Raw genomic sequence first — 22,899 nt, 5'->3', positions numbered from 1 at the left:
AATTTGAGTTCTTCTGCCGCCACCCCTTTCAACGGATAACAGAGTGTATATTTAAAGAGTACTTACTTAGACAAGTACATGCTCATATATATATATATATATATATATATATATGCAGAAGCTCTATTTTACTCAATTTGCAATAAATCTCAGACTTCATTTAAGATGTTCTTACCTCTATTCCCGTTCATGTTTCATGTAAGAAAATCTATTAAAATCCAATCTCATATCTCTCTCATGATGGATGAGAACCTGAACAATGTGGGGACCGGGTGGGGTTTATCGTGGTTCAAGGACATGGCCTGACAGGTAATCGATGGGGAACTTAATTAAACCAGACAGGAAGTGAATTCGAGAAACTCAGTTTAATCTAGTCCATTAGTCGAACTGTAATTTGCTTTCAACAGTGCTATACGATGCACCAACACTATACATTTATTGCTTAAGCACAAATAATACAAAGTACTGACCTGTTACTAACGCTGTTGGTTAACTAGAAAACGAAAGCAAAGTGTGTGAGGAAATAATTATCAACATATAAAAAAACCCTAATAATCACTTTGTAACCAAATTTGTCGGTAAAACCATACAAAGGAAATGCGGAAAGTACTTTTTCAAGGAACATTAATTCAATTATTAGCACTAGAAAGTATTTAACAATTACAGCCTCTTTAAAAAAAAAAAAAAAAAAATTCGTCTTCGTCAAGACCAATAAAAATCTAATAATCTCGAAGCTCTCACTCTAAAAACCTAATGAGAAATTATATCTAGGAAAGAAATCATATTATAAATTGTAAAAGACGAAGCCAAGTCATATTTCGGATTATAACCCAATGAACAGATTTGTTAACCTATTTACAAAGTTGGAAGCCATATTTCGGATTATAACCTGATGAACAGATTTGTTAACCAATTTACAAGGCTGAAATCCATATTTTGGACTGTATCCTGAAAAAAGAAACAGATTCTTTACCTATTTCCTGAGTTGAAAGAATAAGCCTTTGCATTTAAAATAACTAGTCGTTAGACCCAAAGACCACTGGGGATCTTTGAACATTTCTGTATCTCAGACCTAATCTTTCCCTAACTAAAAAAAAATATTAGAGTTTATGTAAGGTGTATTTGAAAGGTTGCTCAGCTTTAGGCCTTGGGTTGGCTTCACTGTTGTTTAGATGGGGAGAACCTCTTTATTGCTATTACTGTTATTCTCCAAAGGGGGAAACTTCTCTCCTTACGTTGGTGCCGTTTACGGATTTCTTCTAATATTTTTTTTTGTTTTCAAAATTTTCGTTCCATCTACAATATCTCAGAGAATTCATAAGATTTATGACTTCCGAAATACGTGATTGCAATTAAGCTAATATTTTTAAAAATCCTTTGAAATAAGTATTTCAGTCATTAATTCTAATTAACAGTGGAATGACAAAGGAAAAATCAGTGCCTTGAGTTATACTGTATATGTTTCTAGATCTCTATTCTTAAATTCTTCTTTTAAACAGTACAACTTTAGTCGCCTTATACTACGAATTAATAAAAAAAACGCATTAATTAAATGAATATACGCTCATAAATATAAATAAACGTATCTCATTAAAAAGGAAAACATTTGTTAATGGAAAAAAGGTGAAAGATAAAGAACCCCATTACAGGGAACCCACTCAGAGCTGTGTTTCTCCACTCTTCTTCCGTCTATTTTTCCTCTCTTGATTTTGTTATCCCCTTTCTTCTCCCGTATTTCCCTTGTATCGATCCGTCTCCAAGACCACCACGTGCCGGTGTAGAGGGGACATAGAATATAAAAATGGGTAAAGGATGGGGCTGGAAGAGAATCTCGGGGAGGATCTTGGAACTTTTTCTTGGGTGCTTTACCAGCAATTCTTTAATGGCTTTTATTATTGTTGATATTATTTTAATAACACTCATCATAATTGCAACGAATGCTTTTATTATCTATATCGCCATAATTATGATCATGATTGTAACAACACAAGGCACGAAAATAGTTTTTGATTTCTGTCTTAATTGAATTTTGAAACCACTTTCCCTTGAACGATTACCGCTATGTTCTAGTTTGGTGTCTCAGGACAAACCTAAATCCTGCCATACGAACAGTTTTAAAATATAATGATCGATACGAAAAAATGAATACAAAACATGAGTCCTATCATGAGATTTATTCCATTGATTTGCATATTTTGCATTCAATTTTGGATAAGTGTAGGAAATTTAAGAATACAGTAATCTCAATACTACCATTTTACAGGGAGTGCAGCTTTTATGAAGCATCTTTTATCGAATGTAGAGGAATTTATGATTACTTGGGAGATATAAGGTCTGTTTCTGAAAAACCTCTTAAAAAACTTTGTTGTTCAAGAATTAGGTGAACAAATTCGGGAAATTTTCTCTCTGAAATGCCATAGGCTTCATGTTTTATAGGGTGAAAAGTTAATTTAGAACAATTAACTATTTTTTCGAGTATAAAGTTATTAAAAGGTAATAATATTCACATTATTGTGTTTCCTGTCAGTGGCAGGTTGGAAGTCTCTCAGTTAGTCAATAACTTCTTTCTTTCGTATTCAAAGTACGAAGCATCTCTCTTCCTAAGGGCTTTGAACTGGGCAAAATAAAATTAGTAAAGGTATACTTGTTGAAACAAAATATCATCATAACAAAATAACCGTCTGCTAACTATTAATATCTTTAATTACACTCAGATAACCAATCAATATTAACCAATATTAACGATAAGAGTGTTCCATTATTACATTGTAAAAAAGACGCTGTTATCAACTTCCACTAATTTAGATGAATGCGACGTTTTCCTTTGATACTGATGGCTCCCTAATAAAGGCCTTCTGGTAATCTATATTGCCCAGCAAGTTCTAAAGAGCTATACATATTTTCCCAGCTCTTTTAACAGCTCCTTTCGATGATGTTAAGACAGGTTGAATAGCAGAAAACGCTTCATATTCATCGATCACCTTGTACTATCATTACTGATATCAAAACATGCCTTGAATCTTTGATAACAGTCTTCGAGGTAATCTATATTCATCGGTAATAGTAAAGGAATTATAGGGATTTTCTAACTGATTTATGATTGATTTTTAAATCGCGACATATTACTTTTACATGAGTTTAGAAGGGAAAACAGGTTCATGTTACAGGATACTACATTAATACTACTCCTGCCTATGCTTTATAAACCTATGCTACAATCAAAACAAAATCCACATCTAATATTACTGCTGCTATTATTTAGCAACAGCAATAATAAAAAATAATAATTACAGCTAAAATAAAAATAATAACAACATCAAGAAGAACAGTGCTAGTAGTGCTAACTCATATGAAATACCCCTTCAGGAATCATCAGTATCAAGTTTTCAACAAAAGAAAAGTAATCTCTGAAACAAAAACACAAAGGGGATTGACGTCACTTGAAAGAACTCATAGATTCGACCCCCTGACGGTGCAAAGACAAACACCTGCGTCCCCTAAATTAAATCAGAGAGATTAAAAACACAAATTCATGGTCGCAGGGACTAGTTTTTTCACAAAAAGGTACGAAGACATTTGCAAAGATTCGCTCTTCAATCTCGCTGACTTCTTTGCAGATTTATGATAACCAAATAGAAGGAAAGATAAAATGCTAAGAAATGGAGAACTTTAGAAATCCAATTTTTTTCTATATTGGTGAATAATATAAACCTGTAAACAAATATACAAATATATTTTCTATATATACATATGTATTATATATACACACACACACACACACACACACATATATATATATATATATATATATATAAACACGAGCACGAAAATATAATGCAAAACCAAAGGGGCATTATTCGTAAGGATTCATTCCTATTTCTAAATAAAATAGATGGCATACATGTTATAAATAAGCCAACTGAACAACGGGGAACATAAACTGGTGCGATAGTTTGCACTAACTGCAACTCCTCAATATAGCATGTAAACCCATATGTGCATGGGTTTATTACCTAAAGTTCAATAGCAACACTTACAACAAAAATAACTCAACTCTTATTGCAATTTAAAGTTTAATCCGTTCGTTCAAGGTAAAGGAAATCAGACTGGCAAGCAGCACCTACAATCATCAGATCATAATATTGGATAAAGGGCAGAGCGTATTGAATCGCATCATTCATCCACTTAAATCATCGGTGTATGTCATCAAACACTTCACAAACATCGCTGATGAAATGTGTATCCAAACAACAATGCGTTCTTCACTCACGAAAGGTTCCGTAATTACAGACAACTTCCAGTACGGCCAAATAACAATCGGCGCCTGTGAATGTGAGAAGAACTCTCGTTTCGTGTAATGGTGAAAAGTGTGAAGAATCAGTTTTGGATTCCTTTCATGAGTATGAATCTTGATTAACCCCTGCCAGTGGATATTTAAGGAGTGCTTGGGAAATTATCATGGTTAGAAAGAGAGTAAATTAGGTTTTACAAGGAAAATATATATATATATATATATATATATACAGTATATATATATATATATATATACAGTATATATATATATATATATATATTATATATATATATACAGTATATATATATATATATATATATGGCATTAAATGAATGAATGACAGACTGGACCCAGACTAAACAAATGCCGTCTAAATTTAGAGGTGATTAGCACAAAACTATCATTAAAAATATTAAGTTCACTCACTGTTTATCGTTTAAATATATATATATATATATATATATATACATACACACACACACACACACATATATATATATATATATATATATCATTGTTCATAATTCCCATCTTACGAGGAAAAACCCAAAGTCACCAACAGTATGTGGAGAAGATTATGGCAGTTTCCTAAAATTCGCAGTGTCTGTTAACCTAAGCAGGAAGTAGTATCCCGAAATTAATTGGCTTTATAGGTTATGAACAGGGTGGAAAAGGATATGGGGACAATAACCTCATTCTAGAATACTTGCCAAGAACCGATAAGTTAATAACCTATGAAAACAGTCCCTGTAAACCACACACACACACACACACATATATATATATATATATATATATATACATATATATATATGTATATATATATATGTGTGTGTGTGTATGTGTGTGTGATTTTTTTTGGGGGAGAAGTAAAGTGGTTGGGATTTACATGTCTTAAAACTATGATCAATTCAAAATGGAAGAAAACTGTTTACCCAAACGATTTGCAGGAAGGTGGTGATATTTTATTTAAAAATATGATTTTACTATAATTAAGATAATGATGTAAGATAAGAAATTAAAAATAATATCTTACTGTAAATAAGAAAATAATGTAAGATAAGAAAACATAAAATAGAATGCTGAGTGCACTCTTCAAAAACAACTTACAAACAGCTAAAAACAAAAGCATAAGTCACAAAGAAACAACACCTTTTCATTTCCTTTTTGATTAAATAAAAGCCACAAATCTTTTTCCTTGTGATTTGGTTACACCCAAGAAATATTCCCACACCCGTACCTTAATTTTCTCTCTCTTCTCCCTCCCCCTTTTAGTATTTGGATGCAGGAGGGAGATGCCCTTGCCAATTGGTAGTTTGTCGTGTCTTTGATATGATAAAGAGCCCATAACTCAAAAACAGGTGATTCAGTAGGGGTCACGTAATGATAAATGCAAGACATAGACAACGCCACATTACTCGATTCAAGAGTAATTTATATACGATTTAAAAGCAAGATTACAAACACGAGACTTTAAACATCTTTCATGTCTAGTATGGGCGATAAAAGACCTTTCGATAGTTCGCGATAACACTACTTACGTCAACGAAAACGGGTGAAAAATCAAAATTGGAATGCTTATATTCCATCAGAGACATATATAAGTAGAGTACAAAAATCAAAAGCTGCAACAATCATAGGCAGCATCAGAGTATATTTTCCACTCTTAAAAGCATCTTATTTGCTTTTCGCTCCCACAGTGATTCCTAACAAATATTACCAATGTGCTATTTAGACTACTGTATTCACGAAAAGCGAGTCATTAGTATGAATTAAAGACAAACAATTATATCGTTCCTTTTTACTAGTGTCGCTCAAAATAAGAAAAATATGGTAAATAATAAGATAATTAGAATAACAAGCCTTCTACCGAATGTTTATTTATTCAAATGTTTTGTTAGTCGCCAGTTATTCATGGGAAGATACGCTGGATAGAAAAATGACACCTTTGAAAAGGTTTTCGAATGCATTTTAAAAATATTCATTACAAGATATTTAGCATGCAATAATATATAGAATGCTGTAATATAAAGTCTAAGATAGTAATCAACTTACAGAGATGAACTAATTTAGGCTCTTTGGATTGGGCTATGCCCTTTTCCTTTTAAAGTGATTGGTAAGGTCTTTCATGTAAGCCCAGTTTGATATGCAGTTATCTAACTATCTGTAACAGGCCAGTTAACGTTCGGTTTAATCAAGGCAAAATTGATTTGAGCTTTGTACGTCGTCTGAAATCATTTAAATTTAGTCATATCTAAGGTTAGCTAATCAGTTTCACTGTTTTCAAACAAACAGGTATCCTAGTTTTTGCATTCGAGGGTAAATGATTACATAGATCATTATTTCAAGACAAACTGATTAATAGCCTACCTTAATCCACACCAAATGCCATATATATATATATATATATGTGTGTGTGTGTATATATATATATATATATATAGAGAGAGAGAGAGAGAGAGAGAGAGAGAGAGAGAGAGAGAGAGAGCTTTACATTGGCCAATCCTTCCGACCATTTTTCGATGTGGATAATAATTCTCAACAAGCAATTCGTCTCGCGGAAAGGACCATTTTGAAAAGCCAAAATCACAAGCTTGGCCGTGATTGAGATTCCGCTCCACAGCCAAATAACTATCATTGCCACGGCCGGTGGAACGTCTTTGTTGCCTTGATGGCTGGTTGGGTGTCATTCGTTAGTTCGTTGGTTCGTCTGTTGAGTTTTGCACCAGCCAGGAACCAAACTTAACTATCATTTTTTTTTTCAGAAGTCTTTATTTCTCCCTTTCTCTTGAAATAGGTTTCAGAGTCGCGTTCTTGGCAGTTCATTCATTTTACAAGATGATTTGGTGGTTTACTCTTGGTAAAAAAAAAAAAAAAAAAAAAAAAACAACAACTTCGTAGTTGAAAGGTATCACTATCTAAAATGTGATTTCCTGATTTCCAGCAGAAATGTAATCAAATCTAATTCATTACTAATTCCAATAATCATTCTTCGAAATACGTTGAAATATATTTCTTTTGTCTCATCAGTTACTCAGAGTTATATGTTCAGTTTTATCCTGAAATGGTCCATCTCTCAATTGTCAAAGATAAACCTTCTCCATTTAAAAAGGATTCTCAAACTGATACAAACTAAAAACTAATGTTTTTCCCGCAAGATATTTCCTTAGGCATTTGTGAACATCGACAGGAATTTTATCCTAATTTCTGCAACTGATCATTTTTATTTCTCACCTAATCCAATCTCAGATTTAACATACCCAGTCCAACTTGAACTGACACACTTTGCCTAGTCTAGCCTTATATTAGAGGTAATTCATGAGAAAATTTATAAGACTCAGAAATGAGATTTTCAAAATATTTAAGTCAAGAAAAAGGACAAAACCCAGAACTTAGAAACGGTCTCTCAATGATGTATGTAAAACTTTTATCATGATTTTTTTTAGAATGCTTTGCTAAGATATCACAAAGCTCCCACCAGAATTTTGCTTCCACATTTGACTTTAGTTAGTAGTAAAACTTCTGCTTTACAGATCTATTTATTCAAGGGACAACATAAAACCAACTACGTTTCCTTGTAATTTAAGGCGACTGGCCTCAACTTCGTTCCCATATGCTGTTTTCTCTTTTGGTGTAACCATCAAACAATCACAAGGTGCCTCAACCGCCACTCGAACACAGCGGACCTTGTATATCAATAGTGTTAATAAGGAAAGAATTGAGTGGTGCTACGTATATATTTTGTATAAGGGTAAAACAAAATTGGATATGCATCATTTCAGCTGATGACATACTGGGACGGGGCGCTTTGGATTCCCTGTTAACTTCTACAACACCTGCAGCTTTGAAACATATAAAGCCACCGAACAAAGTAGATTGATGAAAGATAATCCACTAACAACGAGGAAAAATTGAACTTGTATGACGTCAACCATCTGCCAGATATAAAATAATGCAGTTTCACTCCATTCCAATTAGGTATAGCGTGAACGTCCGTTTAATTAGAAAGAGTAGCATGAAGTTGCATTTTACTAAGATGCATTTCATAGATGAAACGAAAGAAGGTGGTGTTAATTGGGAATTCCCAAGGGAAAGAATGATAAAAATCAGAGATATAAAGAAAATTTTGAACAAGGCTATTATCTATAATTCTCACATCAAAAAAAAATACTAATGGGTAGTTTCGTCGAGGCTTCAAATCATTAATTCAGAGGTATTCCACTAATTTGTATCAGATTATAAATACTTGTACAATGTGAAACGAGAAAATTTTCATGTGTTAAACGGAATCAATGTATCGGACACCAAGTTCATTATTCAAGCCAATTCAGTGCTTTAGCTGGATGAGGGCTTAATTTTCTTATTACTGTATACTATAAAAATACACTTTTCTAAATAACTTCATTTATGCCGGTAACATCTCATACTGTAATATAACGTCAATGCTAGTTTACAAGGAAGGTTGCATGATTCTAATATCTCCTATGAAAAAGCTAAGGAAATAGTAATCTCGGATGAATGAAGATTCAAGTCGAAAAAATGTCGCAAAATTTTTATGAATTCCAAAGTTGAACGTAATTTTTGTATATAGGCCTACACATTAACAAAGATATTCCTAACGACCTTTGATTTAGCAATTTCACCAACTTCTTTCTTTCTTATGATCTTCAATCCTTCGCCTTCAAGCTAAGGAGAATACAAAAAAAAAAAGAGAGATACTGGGAAAGAGAAACCATTTTATGAATAGGTTTTCATTCATTCAAGTAAACTGAAGAGGCTTAATTATCAATCAACCGTTGACTTAGAAATGAGATTAAGATTAGGGTCACTGATTTCATAATGGCCAGGTAGAGTAATCTATTCACAGCCTGTGAACAAACTCCACATAATGATCTCTCTAAGAATAGAGGCATTACTAGCCCGTCTTTGATTTATTAAAATCTGTATCTTAATTTCTTACAAGGACAATATGTATTAAAACAGTAAGCAAGTTGTGACTAGCGCAATTAGCTGATGGCGTGTTTGTTTCGTACGAAAGTAACCATAGAGGAAAGATAAACAGTTAAAAGTTGAGGAAGGATAGAATAATCGATACGAGTAATAATGACAGTAATAAAAACTGAGATCACTTACAACGACCCAACAATAAAATTCTCTTTCCATCAGAGCTTCAGGATGTTCTCAATCAGAGTCTAGGATTGACACAAAGGGTTTCACACAATTGAAAGATACTCTTCTTTACCTTTTACACTTAGGAGTTCTAACCTTCCCTAGTGGATACAATGACATCTTATAATATTGCAATAACTCTTCCATAAAGCTGATACAAGCAGAGAGAGAGAGAGAGAGAGAGAGAGAGAGAGAGAGAGAGAGAGAGAGAGAGAGGGGTTGGTGCGTGACGAATGTGTATCTAATAAAATACGAAGTAGTAAGAGGGGGAACGACCACAATCCATCAACATTATTACTGGCATTGACATATAAAGGATAATTGCTTATATTATTCTTCTCGTATCTCATCAGATGTCAGAAGCCTCTTAAAAATAAAGTTACATATAACATAAAAATACAAAGAAGTATAATGGAAACTATAAAAAATTTTCCATTAAGAATGTCTTCATCTATTACTCCTCTTAACTTTATCTAAATATATAAGTTTTAGCTAGATATACCACGTTTCTTATATAAAATCATAATAACTGTAATTTTTATAATAATAGCAACTCAAGTATATTGAGTATATGGAGTCTTTGGTAAGAATCAACATTCTTACGACTGACGTAGGCCTTCATTTACGACACTGAAATAAATCAGAAAAAGATCTATAGTTACTATTTGCTTATCATAGAGAGGTCTGTACTTCAGCCTATACCACATACATTACCTGCTGACATCTAACGTAAATCTAAGCAGCCTTTCTTACAATTCAACGCTGGAGTGGAAAAAAAAAGGGGGGGGGGGGCGTTTCAATATGTCGCATTTTCTCTCACTGCAGCCATGTGTCAAAAATTTCCTCATAAGAGATTTATACGAGCCAACTTTGTTTGCTCCCTTGCCACTTCAAATCAGAGCTAAAGATCATGGTAAAGGCCAGCATATTCGAGAGCTATTCGACATCAAACTTCAACGTATCTGTGAGCAATTTTTAGTGAGAATTTAAACGTGACCGTGTCGGAAGAATATATTAATGATTTTCCTCACTGATCTCGAGATTATGTCACGCTACGGTTCATTCCGATATGAAAAAAAATAAATAAATATACGAGTATGCGCTCTATCACCGGCCTCATCGTGACTTCAGACGTTTCTCTTGAGGTGCCTTCCCACTAGTCCCTTCAAATCGTCTTTGACGGGATTTCATAAATGTTTCAACACTCTAATGATTACGTACGATTATGTGCTCCGTCTCATTCACAAAGTCACATATCACTTAGAGTAATGGCTTCGTGACACTAAAACAAGGTGAGGGCAAGCTACAAGTAATCAAGAGCCGAGAGAAACGGGAGTGGTTGATGATCTAGAAAAACATTATGGAATAATAATGATCACCCTGCCAAGAATCAAGAAGATAGAGATACAAGGAAATATGATGATACGTGAATTAGCAGATGGCAGAGGTCGAGTTTACAAATAAAAAGAAAATGTTGTTAAAGGCACAGAGAAACAAGTGTTGATAAGAATATCATCCGTGAGAACAATAGAGTTGAAACTGAAGTCTGGGTAATATACGTAGACAGGGCAACTGACAGACGAAAATAAAGTCTGACGAATAAAGAACACACTCACACAAAAACAAGAAACACGAGGATCAGCTAAAGATAAAACCCAGAGATACGAACATGAGGATGTAAAGCACTGCCAGACGTCAAGAAGTCTGGGAGACAGTTCTTTCTCATTCGCTTCGTCAGAAAAAAAAAAAAAAAAAAAATAATGACGACGATGATGATGGGGAGAAACCGAAAAAGAGACTGCGTTAATCTATCATTTTAACACTTGAAACTTGGGCTGAGTGTGAGTAAACCTCAAGTGGCAAATTAAACACAATTCACTCAGGTTTTTCCCACTACTCGTCACATCCAATGCAAGGTCCCTGAAAAGCATCGACCACAGCACACATGCACCACTGCACCCAATTCATTTTACTAGAAAAAACAGATTTTTCAGAAGTAATATATGACACTTTGTAGTACATTATATGATTGTCCTTAATTGTTGTTAAGAATGACCGACGATGCCAGGGAATTGCAAAAGAAATGGTTAATGATTTGACAACTTACTCGGTACGTATGTGATACCCTAGATATCTAAGAATGTATAAGAAAAACAGATCTTGTAGGTCCTGTAGGGCACGGCGTTTCGTTGTGTGATAGGACCAGGAATACACTCCTTAAAGAAAATGAGGTGATAGTCATGCCAGGCCTTCTATTTACTGTCGTAATCATCCTTTTATTCCAGAGATTATTGTCATAAGTTTAAGCTACAGAGCATCAAATTACAATGAAAATTTTCTTGTGTGTTATTACTTCAATTCATTTCCACAAAATTAGGAGACTAAACTAACATGGTTAAGTCCAAATTTCGTTTTCAAATTATAACTATGTACATTCATAACGCTAATGAAATGAAAGGTTTTTATTTTGATTTCTCAATCTAATGTTTAAGAACCTTTATTTTCTAATTTTAGGCCTCAAACCCTGTTTGTCCTAATTAGAATGCTATTATCAGAATGTTATTATCAAAAGGTTGACATTATTTCTACACTTAGCAAGCAGATTCGTATCTTGTGATTAATATTTTTTCTGTCTGTCATACATAAAATGTTTTAAGTTCACTCAGACCATTGGCCAGAATTTCCCAAAATATATGTATGTGTTATGAAATATCTTTAGGAGTAAGGGCAGTGTAAAACTTACTATGATATATTTCTTCAAATTTCATTCAGTATAATGAAGCTTCAAGTATAATCAATTTAGTAATTATTAATCTTTTTACAAAGAAAATAAACTTTATGTACAGTGTGTGTGTGTGTGTATATATATATATATATATATATATATATATATATATATATATATATATATATATATATATATATATATATATATATATATATATATATATATATATATATTCAATTTATCCTGCATGCTACTTATATTTACCACCATGACTGACGTTTCTATTGTCTCCGCAGGTGAAAATCTGGTTCCAAAATCGACGCATGAAGCTGAAGAAAGAACTGCGAGCGGTGAAGGAGATAAACGAACAGGTCAGGAGGGAGAGAGAAGAACAAGAAAAGATGAAGCAACAGCAAGACGACAAGAAAAGCAACAAGGAACAGCCCCCCGCATCCAACACATCAGCTTCAGTCTCCAATGGCTCTTCGGCGTCCTCCTCTTCGTTAGGTTCTGCATCCTCGGCGGGAGGAGGGGCCGGAGGGGACACTACAGCTGCGACTTAACGTCATGGCCAGTCCCCACCTCTTGGGCGTGCTTATTTAAACAGTAATCACTATATCACGCCCACCAGCACCAATGACATGCACGCCCACGCCCACCCCAACTACTCTCACGTCCACAACTCCATCTGGAGCTACGCCCCTTCCAGCTCCCACCCCGGCCCTCATCATCCTCTCGAGAAAATAAATAATTTAGTTTGAATAGCTGCTAGGCATTTGAAGTACAATCTTGAAATATGGAAATTGAATCTGGTGATAATTATAGCACATGTATTTGTATAAGTGGAGGACTGCTACTTTTTTTGGGTGTTTGGAATAACAATAATGATAATGATGATAATAATAATAAGAGGTAAAACACAAACGACACTCTAATTCTTAATGGCAGACGGTGGCGAAGCCTTTCATAAAAGTAACCCTTCACCTTTCTTGGTTACCTGACGCCATTACCTAATACTGGTTCCAGTTTCCATAAATTCCAGATGTAGGGTGTTGAGGTACAGGGTCTGGAACGCGCGGGGGGTTCTTCGGAGTATTGACAGAAATGTGTTCCTATGGAATTATAAGAAGCCAGGATGGATGCACATTCGAATACTTCTTAAACAGTGAACGCAACAATGATAATAACAAAGACTTCAGCAACATCTGCTCTTTTTTCTCAATACATAGAATAGACCAGTCACCAGTTTATAACAAATACCATATTCTGCTATACTCTCGATAAAGATCCAAGTGAAGTACAGTACAACCTTTGGAAACTGTGATACAATCAGTTTACCATCGTGTTTGATTTTGCAGGCCAAGTTGATTTCTAAGGAGCCTTTATGAGGCTCCACACTACAGGACTTTCTTCTCTTCCAAATCTCGACTCCGGAAAAATAAAACCAAAATAAGCTACAAAAGCAGCTTCACTCACATACACATCCATAATTACCGCCCAGGTTTCCTCTGTTCAGCAAACAAAGGATTAACAACACGATCCCGATTTCTTTATTTTTTCTCGAGGTGATGAATATTACAGGAATCAGTGTTTACAGAAACTGATAAAGATCTCAAGCTTCCTTCTCAAGGGACTTTGGGATGATAATTATAATTCTAAGATCCTCCCTTGAGTATTCTAGGTTAGAAAGGGATTTTAGATTGCCTTTACTATAATTTTTTTTTTCAATTAGATAACACAAGTTTATGACCAGTGAATGAATTGTTCGTGGAAAAGAATCTGCAATAGGAAACAGCAGTAATGAAACGGAACATTGTTGTTAAAAGACAAGTTTAAAGTGCTCACTCAATTCTCCCACTGTTTTGTAAAATATTCCATGCTATTTGACTCGTGTTTTTGTTAGTTAATTTAGTATTCTAAAATTCAGAAGTGAAAGAATCGAAATAGGAGTAAGCAAGGTTTTAAGCTTTAAGTTTCAGAAAAGGAGAATACCGTAGCTTCTTCTTCTTTTTATTTTGAAAAAAATGTAGTGCAGTGACTTGAGAGTTGTTACATTGTAAATGAATTATATTTATTTGTATTAATTGTTATGTTTGTCTTCGGAATCAATTTAAAGTTGACCGCAGCCGTCATACAGGTGTACATGGTTGGTGCACATGTAAGAGTCTGTTTTGTTGTGTACATGTTATGCCCCAAAGATACCATGGCTCAGTACAAAAATGTTGAAACTCTCTGCAATAATCAGAGATAAATTTTGCATTTGTTCTTAAGTATATGCATCAGCAGGTATAACTGATTATTACTACTTTTAATGTTATTCTTATTTGCATCACTATGTTTACCATACTTTTAAAATTAAAAATTAATATAAGTATAGGAAAACTCCAGTTCACGCAGAGAGTTTCAAATGAGTGCGTTTAAACGCATGAATATGATGATGATGATTATGATGTTGATTGATGATGATTGACGAGGCGTTAGTGCAATATCTGGTATGCTAAATTAAAGCTTTAAAAGTTACTAAATAATATTTTGGAAGCTATGAATAATTAGTAGAATTAGGAAATCTGACAGGGTACTTCTTCCTAATTTCAGTGAAGAACTCACCCTCGGATACCTCTCTCATCCGAATTATGATAATTATAATACTGATCAGTGTGAATAATTACTGTTTATATGTAGACACATATGCCTGAGGCCACCGTGAGATGTGAATTGTACTGTAGGCAAATGGAAGTGGTGTTGCAGGGCAATGATGCAGCGTCATTATAAACTTGACCTCGGTTTGAGCTTCTGCTTACACACCACGACCTTCTGCCAAAGCAGGCCACAGGGTCTTTTTGTATAGTTTGTAAGTAACAGATGAGACTTCATTGTGCCTTTGGCTTTTCTCTACATTTTGAGAGACTGCAGTCAAAATTTGATTTTGAATTATTTTATTTCAGGCGATTAATTGGTACAAAATTAATGAATCCGTTTCCTTAAAAAGCCAGAGTATCAATAGGGTTATCACTGAGCTGATATGGGATAAGGCATTGGACATGCTTTCTTTAGGATGAAGAAAAGTACTCTTTACTAGATTTGGAGTGCCACTACAGCTTTTCTTTCATTTCTTTTTTGTTCCTCAAATTTACATAGTTCGGTTAAAACAAAGGAGAAATAGAATTGATGAATGTAGAAGCCTGTTTTTAAAGAACCATTAATGGACCTTTGATAAACTCACTGGTATAACCTAAGAGGCATGTCCAACAGGTGTAGAAATTACTAGATATTTGTTATGGGGAAGCGTGTTATGTTTATAAGTAAGTTATTGAATGGTTGTAGCAGTGGAGTTTTGGAGTTTGGATTTTGGAAGCATATGTAACCAGATCGCATTTCAAAAATAACCATGTTATGCACGGATAAGATATATGACCATAAACACAGATTCCACCATATTACTGTATATCTCCCTTACGTAAAGGCAAATATTTCGCTGATCTGAAAGTAAATAATTCACTTGATTATTTATATTAGGGAAATTAAATACTAAAACTCGATAAGATTTCATAGAGAGGAACCAGTGAATGCTATTCTACATAGAGGGACAACGTTCTGCTATTAAGAAACAATTAGCAATGGTAATTTGAGACACGAAGATAATGTAACATTCTATCTACTACACCTGGAACATTAGTAATGTTAACTCAATATTTTTCTACTTCCGTTATTTTATACAATATACAATACTTTCACAGTTGAACTGAATTAGACTGTAGAAGTTATCTAAATTTATGTTACCCCACACTAATTTCACTCTTCAAGTGATTCTATTTCATCTACAAAAACTACATTTTAAAACAGTATTCTTAAAGTAATGTGAACTTCGGTTACAAATAAAATTGTTTAAATGCAGTTAACACATTACGAAAAATGTACTCTTTACATTCCACCTACGAGACACATATTTATTTTTCACGCTTAATGACTATTAAATTTAACTTAATATTCCTTAAAAACCTGAGGTCTTTAATTGATGTAACTCAAAATTACTCTATCCACTTTTTGTATCTGCCTTGTATCTAGGATGTTCGCATCCAAGCGTTTGGTCTATATACTGTATATGATCTGTGTCATTCAATACAAATAGGAATTGATGTATTTCTTATGTCCTACTTGAACTGTGTCGCTGCTGAAAATAAAAAGTTCTCCTGGGGGTGATAGACTGTCATTGGAGAATGGAAAAATAAAGAGAGATCAAGTACTAAAGTAGGCTATACGGGTGACATTAAAAAAAAACAAAGTTTCTACTTCGAACTGATGGTCTCAACTTTTTACACTAGTGTTGTGGTTGTTGAGGACATTAGCAAGTCCTTTATGCCATTGTGTTAGCCGCAAGACCTACTATTACCGCTACTACTGCTACCACTGTTACTACTACTACTACTGCTCCCACTACAAACTACTACAACCACTACTGCTGCTGCTACTACTTCTATCCACTGGGAGAGGAGGTAGTGCGCAATATTCAAAGAAAATACACTATGTGACTGACTAATTTTGGAACGTTAACGAGGCAGTATTTTAACCGATTATGAGATACTCGGCCTCTACAGCATCATCATCAAAAGCTCCCACGTGACTTGAATTAATTACGGTTAAGTGTTCCGCGATGTTCTTAGACGTCGAGGATGATATAATGATAATGATGATGATGAGGATGAAGATGATGATGATGATGATGATGACATTAATATAAACCCGTGGGAACTCATGACATAAAAGTAAAAGTGAGCTCAAGGGATCATAATGTTCAGCAAAGAGAGAGAGAGTTCGCTTGTAAATCTCTTCAGTGTCAAATATTTTTTTAATATGTGGACCTTTCAAACAGACCTAAGAAATAAGCTGTATAATCTTTTGGGACAAATGTACGTACCATATTAAGGCCAAGGGCATGCCAGATAAGCTATATATATATTACAAAAATAATTGCAAGAGGAACCATGCACGTGTAATGCGGAAAAGTGCTGTGTACTGATGTATCCACCTTGGTGTCAGTGTTCTACAAAAAAAGTGTATCCATAGATGTTTAAAATTGTAAGTAATTTTATAAATGTCCTTTGTGAAGTTTTAAGTAAAAGATACGTGTAAGAATTTTCCGTTGGTAATTTCTCTCTCTCTCTCTCTATCTCTATCTCTCTCCATGTGTGTTTTCAAAATGGCTATGCATATGCTAAGCTGCTGTATAAAAATTAATAAGAACCTTTTATTCATCGTATGTTATGCCAAATAATTTGTACTTACATGCGGCTGACTGCACAATGTGTTTTTTAGTAGGACCATGTATAAATATTACGATGCACTGACAATACTCCCTGTAAAAAGTCTAATAAGATTTTTCTATTGTTCGCTTATTAGTACAGTTAATGTAGCTGATTCTCCTCTTTCTTCTCTTCTTTTCCCCTCTTCTCTCCCACCAACAAATCCAAACTCTCCCTCACTCCATCAATTACGATCAGGGGGAGGGAGTTCCATCCCATCAAAGAGAGGATTGATTCCTTCAATTTCCACTGAGTCTTCTGTATCTGTTGTTAGATCCCTCTGACCCCGGAAGGGGGTCTCTGACCTCGGAGGGGGCCCGAGAGATCCCTCAGCATTCTTCCATGGTGCTCAGAATCATCTCGAGTTGTTCCCAGCTTTTTGTAAAAGCTGTGCAATTATTGGCTTTGACCTCTCTTCCTGCCCTCTTCTCCTCCTGTGCCTCCAACTCCTTCGCAGATGATTTTTTGCGCACTACATACGCTCTTTAGATGTTGTTCACTAATTTAAAGAAGCAGCAGTCAGAGAATCGCAAATAAAAATAAACAAAGTAAACAGAACTTGGAAGTATGTTTAGTTTATACGAAGCCTGAGGCTCAGTATGGGAAGCCTTGCACGGTTTCTTAATACACTCGTCAGGATTCATTTTCAAAACATGGAAAAAGAAGAGGAACAAAACACAAATGGCAATAGCGTTGCTCACCTTAACAATCATTATTGGCTGAAGACGAGTAAGCCAATAAAATATGTCTTTGTTATAAAATGCGTGTACATTGTTTCATCTTTATTATTGTATTTGTAATAGGCAACATTATTGTTAAATGCGTACAAAACCACAGAACAGGCTAGGACACATTTTTTTCATTATTATTATTTAAGCCCATCCCAGTGTTATACATAGTAGGTGTACATAAAGTCTACATGTTCTGTCCGTGTTGGTCTGTCCGGCCGCTTAGACCTAGGGCTATCGAAGACATGGTGTCGTCCACGGAAGGTCTAAGGAAAGGAAAGTCAAGGAACAAAAGGAAAGTGACGAATCAATATTGTCTTCAGAAACGGCAGGGCTAAGTTCACACGGGGTTACTCCGGAACTGTAAATAGCACTAACTTTTCATTTTGCATTCGCTCCAAACTTGCAGTAATTCTTAATAAACTCGTCAATTATTTCCCCAGTCTATTTATTTTGCTCTGATATTTCGGAACTTGCATCGCAACCGATCAAAGTGAATCTTTTTTTATTATTATTATTAACCATTTCTAAGAACCATCAGAGATTACGATTTGACTTGAAGAGCTTTATTTTTTTCACTTTCTAAATGTTTTAAAAGCTCGCATTCAAACCATTTAAATGCTCTTATTAGAAAAAGGTTTCAAAGTTCACACAGTATTTTCCCACGTTCCTTTGCAACCCTTTACCGTCCTTCTTATATCGATACCTCAAGAATTGGACATCTGGGTCTGCGTGGGCCATTCAGACAACTGTGCTTGTAGAAATAACCAGGGTCAGGGGTGAAATGATGGCTCTCCCGGGAAGCATCTACTTAATGAACAGCAATCACACGTTTGCTTGGAAGATGCTTGTTCAAGCAGATTTTACTAAGATCTATGCAACTGCCAAGATTTCCTTTTTCTACTCACTACCAGGACTTCTCTCTCCCTCCCATTCCAACAGGTAGGGAGGGAATGAGGGAGGAAATGGAAAAGGGAGAAAGAGAAGACTTTCAGAGAGTCCATCTCTGAAAAAGTCTCTTTCCTGAGTGGGAAGGAAACTTGGCTATCCTAAAAGGAACTTCAATCCGAATTTAATCATCTTAAGAACATCAGGACCTAAAATAAAGATAGAAAAAGAAAAGCTTCCTGGTGACAAGCTTTCATTATCCTTGCTGCCTATATTCCTCAAGACGTGTTATGCGGTGCAAAAATGAATGTCAATTTCCAAGCTCTCTCTCTCTCTTCAATTCACATCTTGTGGCTCCTTCCCACATCCCCTTCTTTTGTAATATTTCTTTTCATTTCTAAGCTCTACATAATCAGTAAAACATAGAAAATGTATTTGGTATTTACTTGCATTTAGAGCTACGACTTTTGTTGCATACAATCTGTATACATAAGGCCAAATACATACACACAACTGATGTTCGTCTTTGCACATCGGAACATGTCTAAGTCTGTGTCTGTAAGTGTGTACCCTTCTAGACCTATTTAAAGTAAAAAGGCGTTCGAATAAATCGTGGCAGCTCCGAACGCTTGTCTGTTATCATTATCTTATTCTTATTATTATTATTATTGTTATCATTATTGAGAATTTATGTTCTCGTTTCTGCAAATGGACCACTTTTATTTTCCCCCCATTTCTCATCTAAGCGTTTAGGCTTATGAAGAAATAAAAACTGTAATGATTGATTACCATAAGACGTTGAATAAGGCATTGTTTCCTCTCGTATTATTATTATTATTATTATTATTATTATTATTATTATTATTATTATTATCATTATGTTTTTTTGTTGTTATTACTTTCTTATGTAGCTCTGTTAAAGTCGTTGCAAGTTGTTACTTTGCAGTTGCCCAAATTATCATTATTATTTTTCCATTATCTAATGTGTTTGTCCAGAAGGGTTGAATCATGTACAGATATGATTATTGTTTCAAAAAATAATATTTGGAACATCTAGGGGTCCTCTTTAAGCCTCCTACGTCAAGTGGAATAATGTACATTGTAGTCAACAAAACTAATAAACTATAGAATATGCCAGTGAGTGTTTACTTGCAAACCAAATTACAAGTTATTACAATTCATGCAATTATATGTATTCCGAGAGATGATGCCCTACATGGGTGATATAATATATACACACTGCTTAATAGGTTAACAGTTTTTTATATATCCCTCCACAGGACAGTAGTGGATCAGTTCCAAGAATATTACACTCAATTGCAACGAGGCATTAAAAACATACAAGTTTTTAAGTATGTGACTCATTTCTTCTTCCAGCAAAAACGTTGACATGGTGTTGTGTGTGTGTGTATGTGTATAAGTGAGGAGGAGGTTAAGGTCTGGGAGTAGAGCCTCAAAAATAATTTGATTTATGCAGACCAATCACTAACGAGTAGGAAGGACTGTCTGTAAACGAGGCAAAATAACCCTTATCGACGTCCTACATAGAGGCGCGCTAACGATACTGACGTGCCAATCCTACATTCATAATTGACGACATTATACTGCAATTTCGGGGTATAAATTCCTCCAAGAGGTATAATTAATGAACAATAACTCCGCCCATCCGACCTTTCTTAAGGGTAAATTTGGCTTGACGTCCCTTTAAGGAAATACATCATCGCATTGGATGTAGATGGACCAAGATCTGAGATCATAATTCTCGAAAGGTTGTTACTGGTAAAGATCACAGCAAATTTGGCTATCTATATTTCTGGATAAATCCTTACATCATACATGACAGAATCATGTATGGATACTTTACAGGTAATACATTTAATCTTCCTGTGGAGAGATGAACAGACTCGGCTTGCAACTTTAAAACAACTCATCCATGAGTAAGAGTTCAGGTAAAAATTCAGGATCTTTTTTATGCTAGATCTTCTCCTTTATTCTTATGTTGAAATACATTATGTTATCTTCATCTATGCTCTGAAAAGGGCAACCCACGAAGGAGAATTTATTGATCATTATCTTGGCTTTCGTTTCTGTTTTACATAGAAATTGACGGTTTTAAGATTCAACAATAAATAAAACAAAGGATACACGGTTATCCAACAGCTGAGCAAAGTTTCTGGCTATTCTAAATATCACAATTTAAATGCTACTCTTAGATTATTTTTCTAACCTATAGATAGAAAAATATACTACTCCTACTTGCAGGTCATCTGAATCTGGCACTAATTGTAATCCAAAATAAATATGTAATTGGCAATCTCGGCACTACTTAAAATTTACATTTGTTCGAAACTTATAATACGAATAATCATTTCATCAGAACATGGACTTATCTAATTTGAAGTTTTTAGAACAAAATAAAATGATTCCTTATGAATTACCAATTGTAATATTCCAAATTCCAGTTTACAATTATCTAAAAGATATTTTTATCTTGACCTTACGAAATAATGCATATCCTGATCATACAACATATTGTACGCCCTGGTCTTTAAACATAATGTATACTCTGACCTTGAATCATAATGTAAATCCTGACCTTAAAACGTATTGCATATCCTGATCTTAAAACATAATGTACCTTAAAATATAATGAAAATGCTGACCATAAAACGTATTGTATATCCTGACTTTAACACATAATGTATATCCAGACCTTAAAACATAATGTAGAAATATTTTACAGAAAGTTTTACTTCCTAGAAGCATAAAATTCCAATTAAGTTCTATAGACCCTTTGTTGTAGCTACTAACGTTTATGAAGTAAAGACTGTCCAAATTTGAGTAACTGTCATGGAAATACATAAACTACTTTCAAAATATGCTACTATTTTCTATTGATGTCTCATTATATTTCAAACACCTCAAAATCCCTTGCTATTATTAACTCTTAAATACATATTCATTTAAACATTTATTTGCAGATATACGCCTTCAAGCACGTTCATGCATCAAGTGTAGAGGACCAGAGCCCTTGGCTCCGAGCAAGACGTCTACAAGGCCAAAATCAAACCACGGTCAGAAAGCTAATCTCAAAAATTCCACGAAACAATTATCTTTCTCTGAGTTTGGAGTAAAAGCTGCAAGAGCTCAATATTCACCTTCCAAAAACGTTGATAGATTTCTTCTCTTGTACCGTAAGTAAATGAAAGTACAGTTTCACATTGAATTCTAGCATATAATTAATTTTTGTTGTTTATATACCTAAGTTCCAAATAATGCTCTTGATTTGTTTTTAAAGCCATAAGTATAATGTTTTATTCACTTTGCTTAAAATTGTGTTATTTTAACTATAAAAATATTTCTATATATAGAAAGACCATTTCCCCAAATTTGCATACATTTATTCTTATCAAAATTGCTTTAATTTAGCTTATTGCAAGTCTCATTGCTCTTCTCTTTGGTTACACTAAATATCAAAAGGAAGGTGGCATCTGTGGCTTAAGATTTAAGGTGAAAGTAAGAAAGTTTTTCAAGCAAACACTCTTACGCAATGAATTTGTGCAGGTCAACATTCATTTTCAAAATAATTCCCCTGAGATGAATTTTTCTATAAAATTTGATCGTGTACCTTTATGCAAATGGAATGGAAGTATTCAAACATCCATGGTGTTTTCTATATAGTCATTTTAAATTGGATGGTCTTTTCTGTTGGAAAAACTACAATAGCTATACTTTGCTTATATCTAAAGCAGTGTCTAAATGATAAATTTTTAAGTACAATTCAAGATATTT

General features: G+C 34.3%; 1 protein-coding gene across 1 annotated transcript in view; it reads left to right on the top strand.

Moving 5' to 3' along the window:
• The window catches only part of LOC137615037 (homeobox protein abdominal-A homolog), a 50,005-nt gene extending 29,768 nt beyond the window's left edge, over positions 1–20,237 (top strand). Inside the window, exon 4 of the mRNA XM_068344671.1 lies at positions 12,488–20,237. Coding sequence (XP_068200772.1) covers positions 12,488–12,754 — 267 coding nt within the window. The 3' untranslated portion in view covers positions 12,755–20,237. The remainder of the gene's footprint in view (positions 1–12,487) is intronic.
• The last annotated feature ends 2,662 nt before the right edge of the window (positions 20,238–22,899 follow it).

This window comes from Palaemon carinicauda, chromosome 21 (genome assembly GCF_036898095.1).
Source record: "Palaemon carinicauda isolate YSFRI2023 chromosome 21, ASM3689809v2, whole genome shotgun sequence".
NCBI classification, from domain to species: Eukaryota; Metazoa; Arthropoda; class Malacostraca; order Decapoda; family Palaemonidae; genus Palaemon; species Palaemon carinicauda.
The sequence above is the reverse complement of the archived record's forward strand: the minus strand, read 5'-3'. Positions and strand labels throughout refer to the sequence as shown.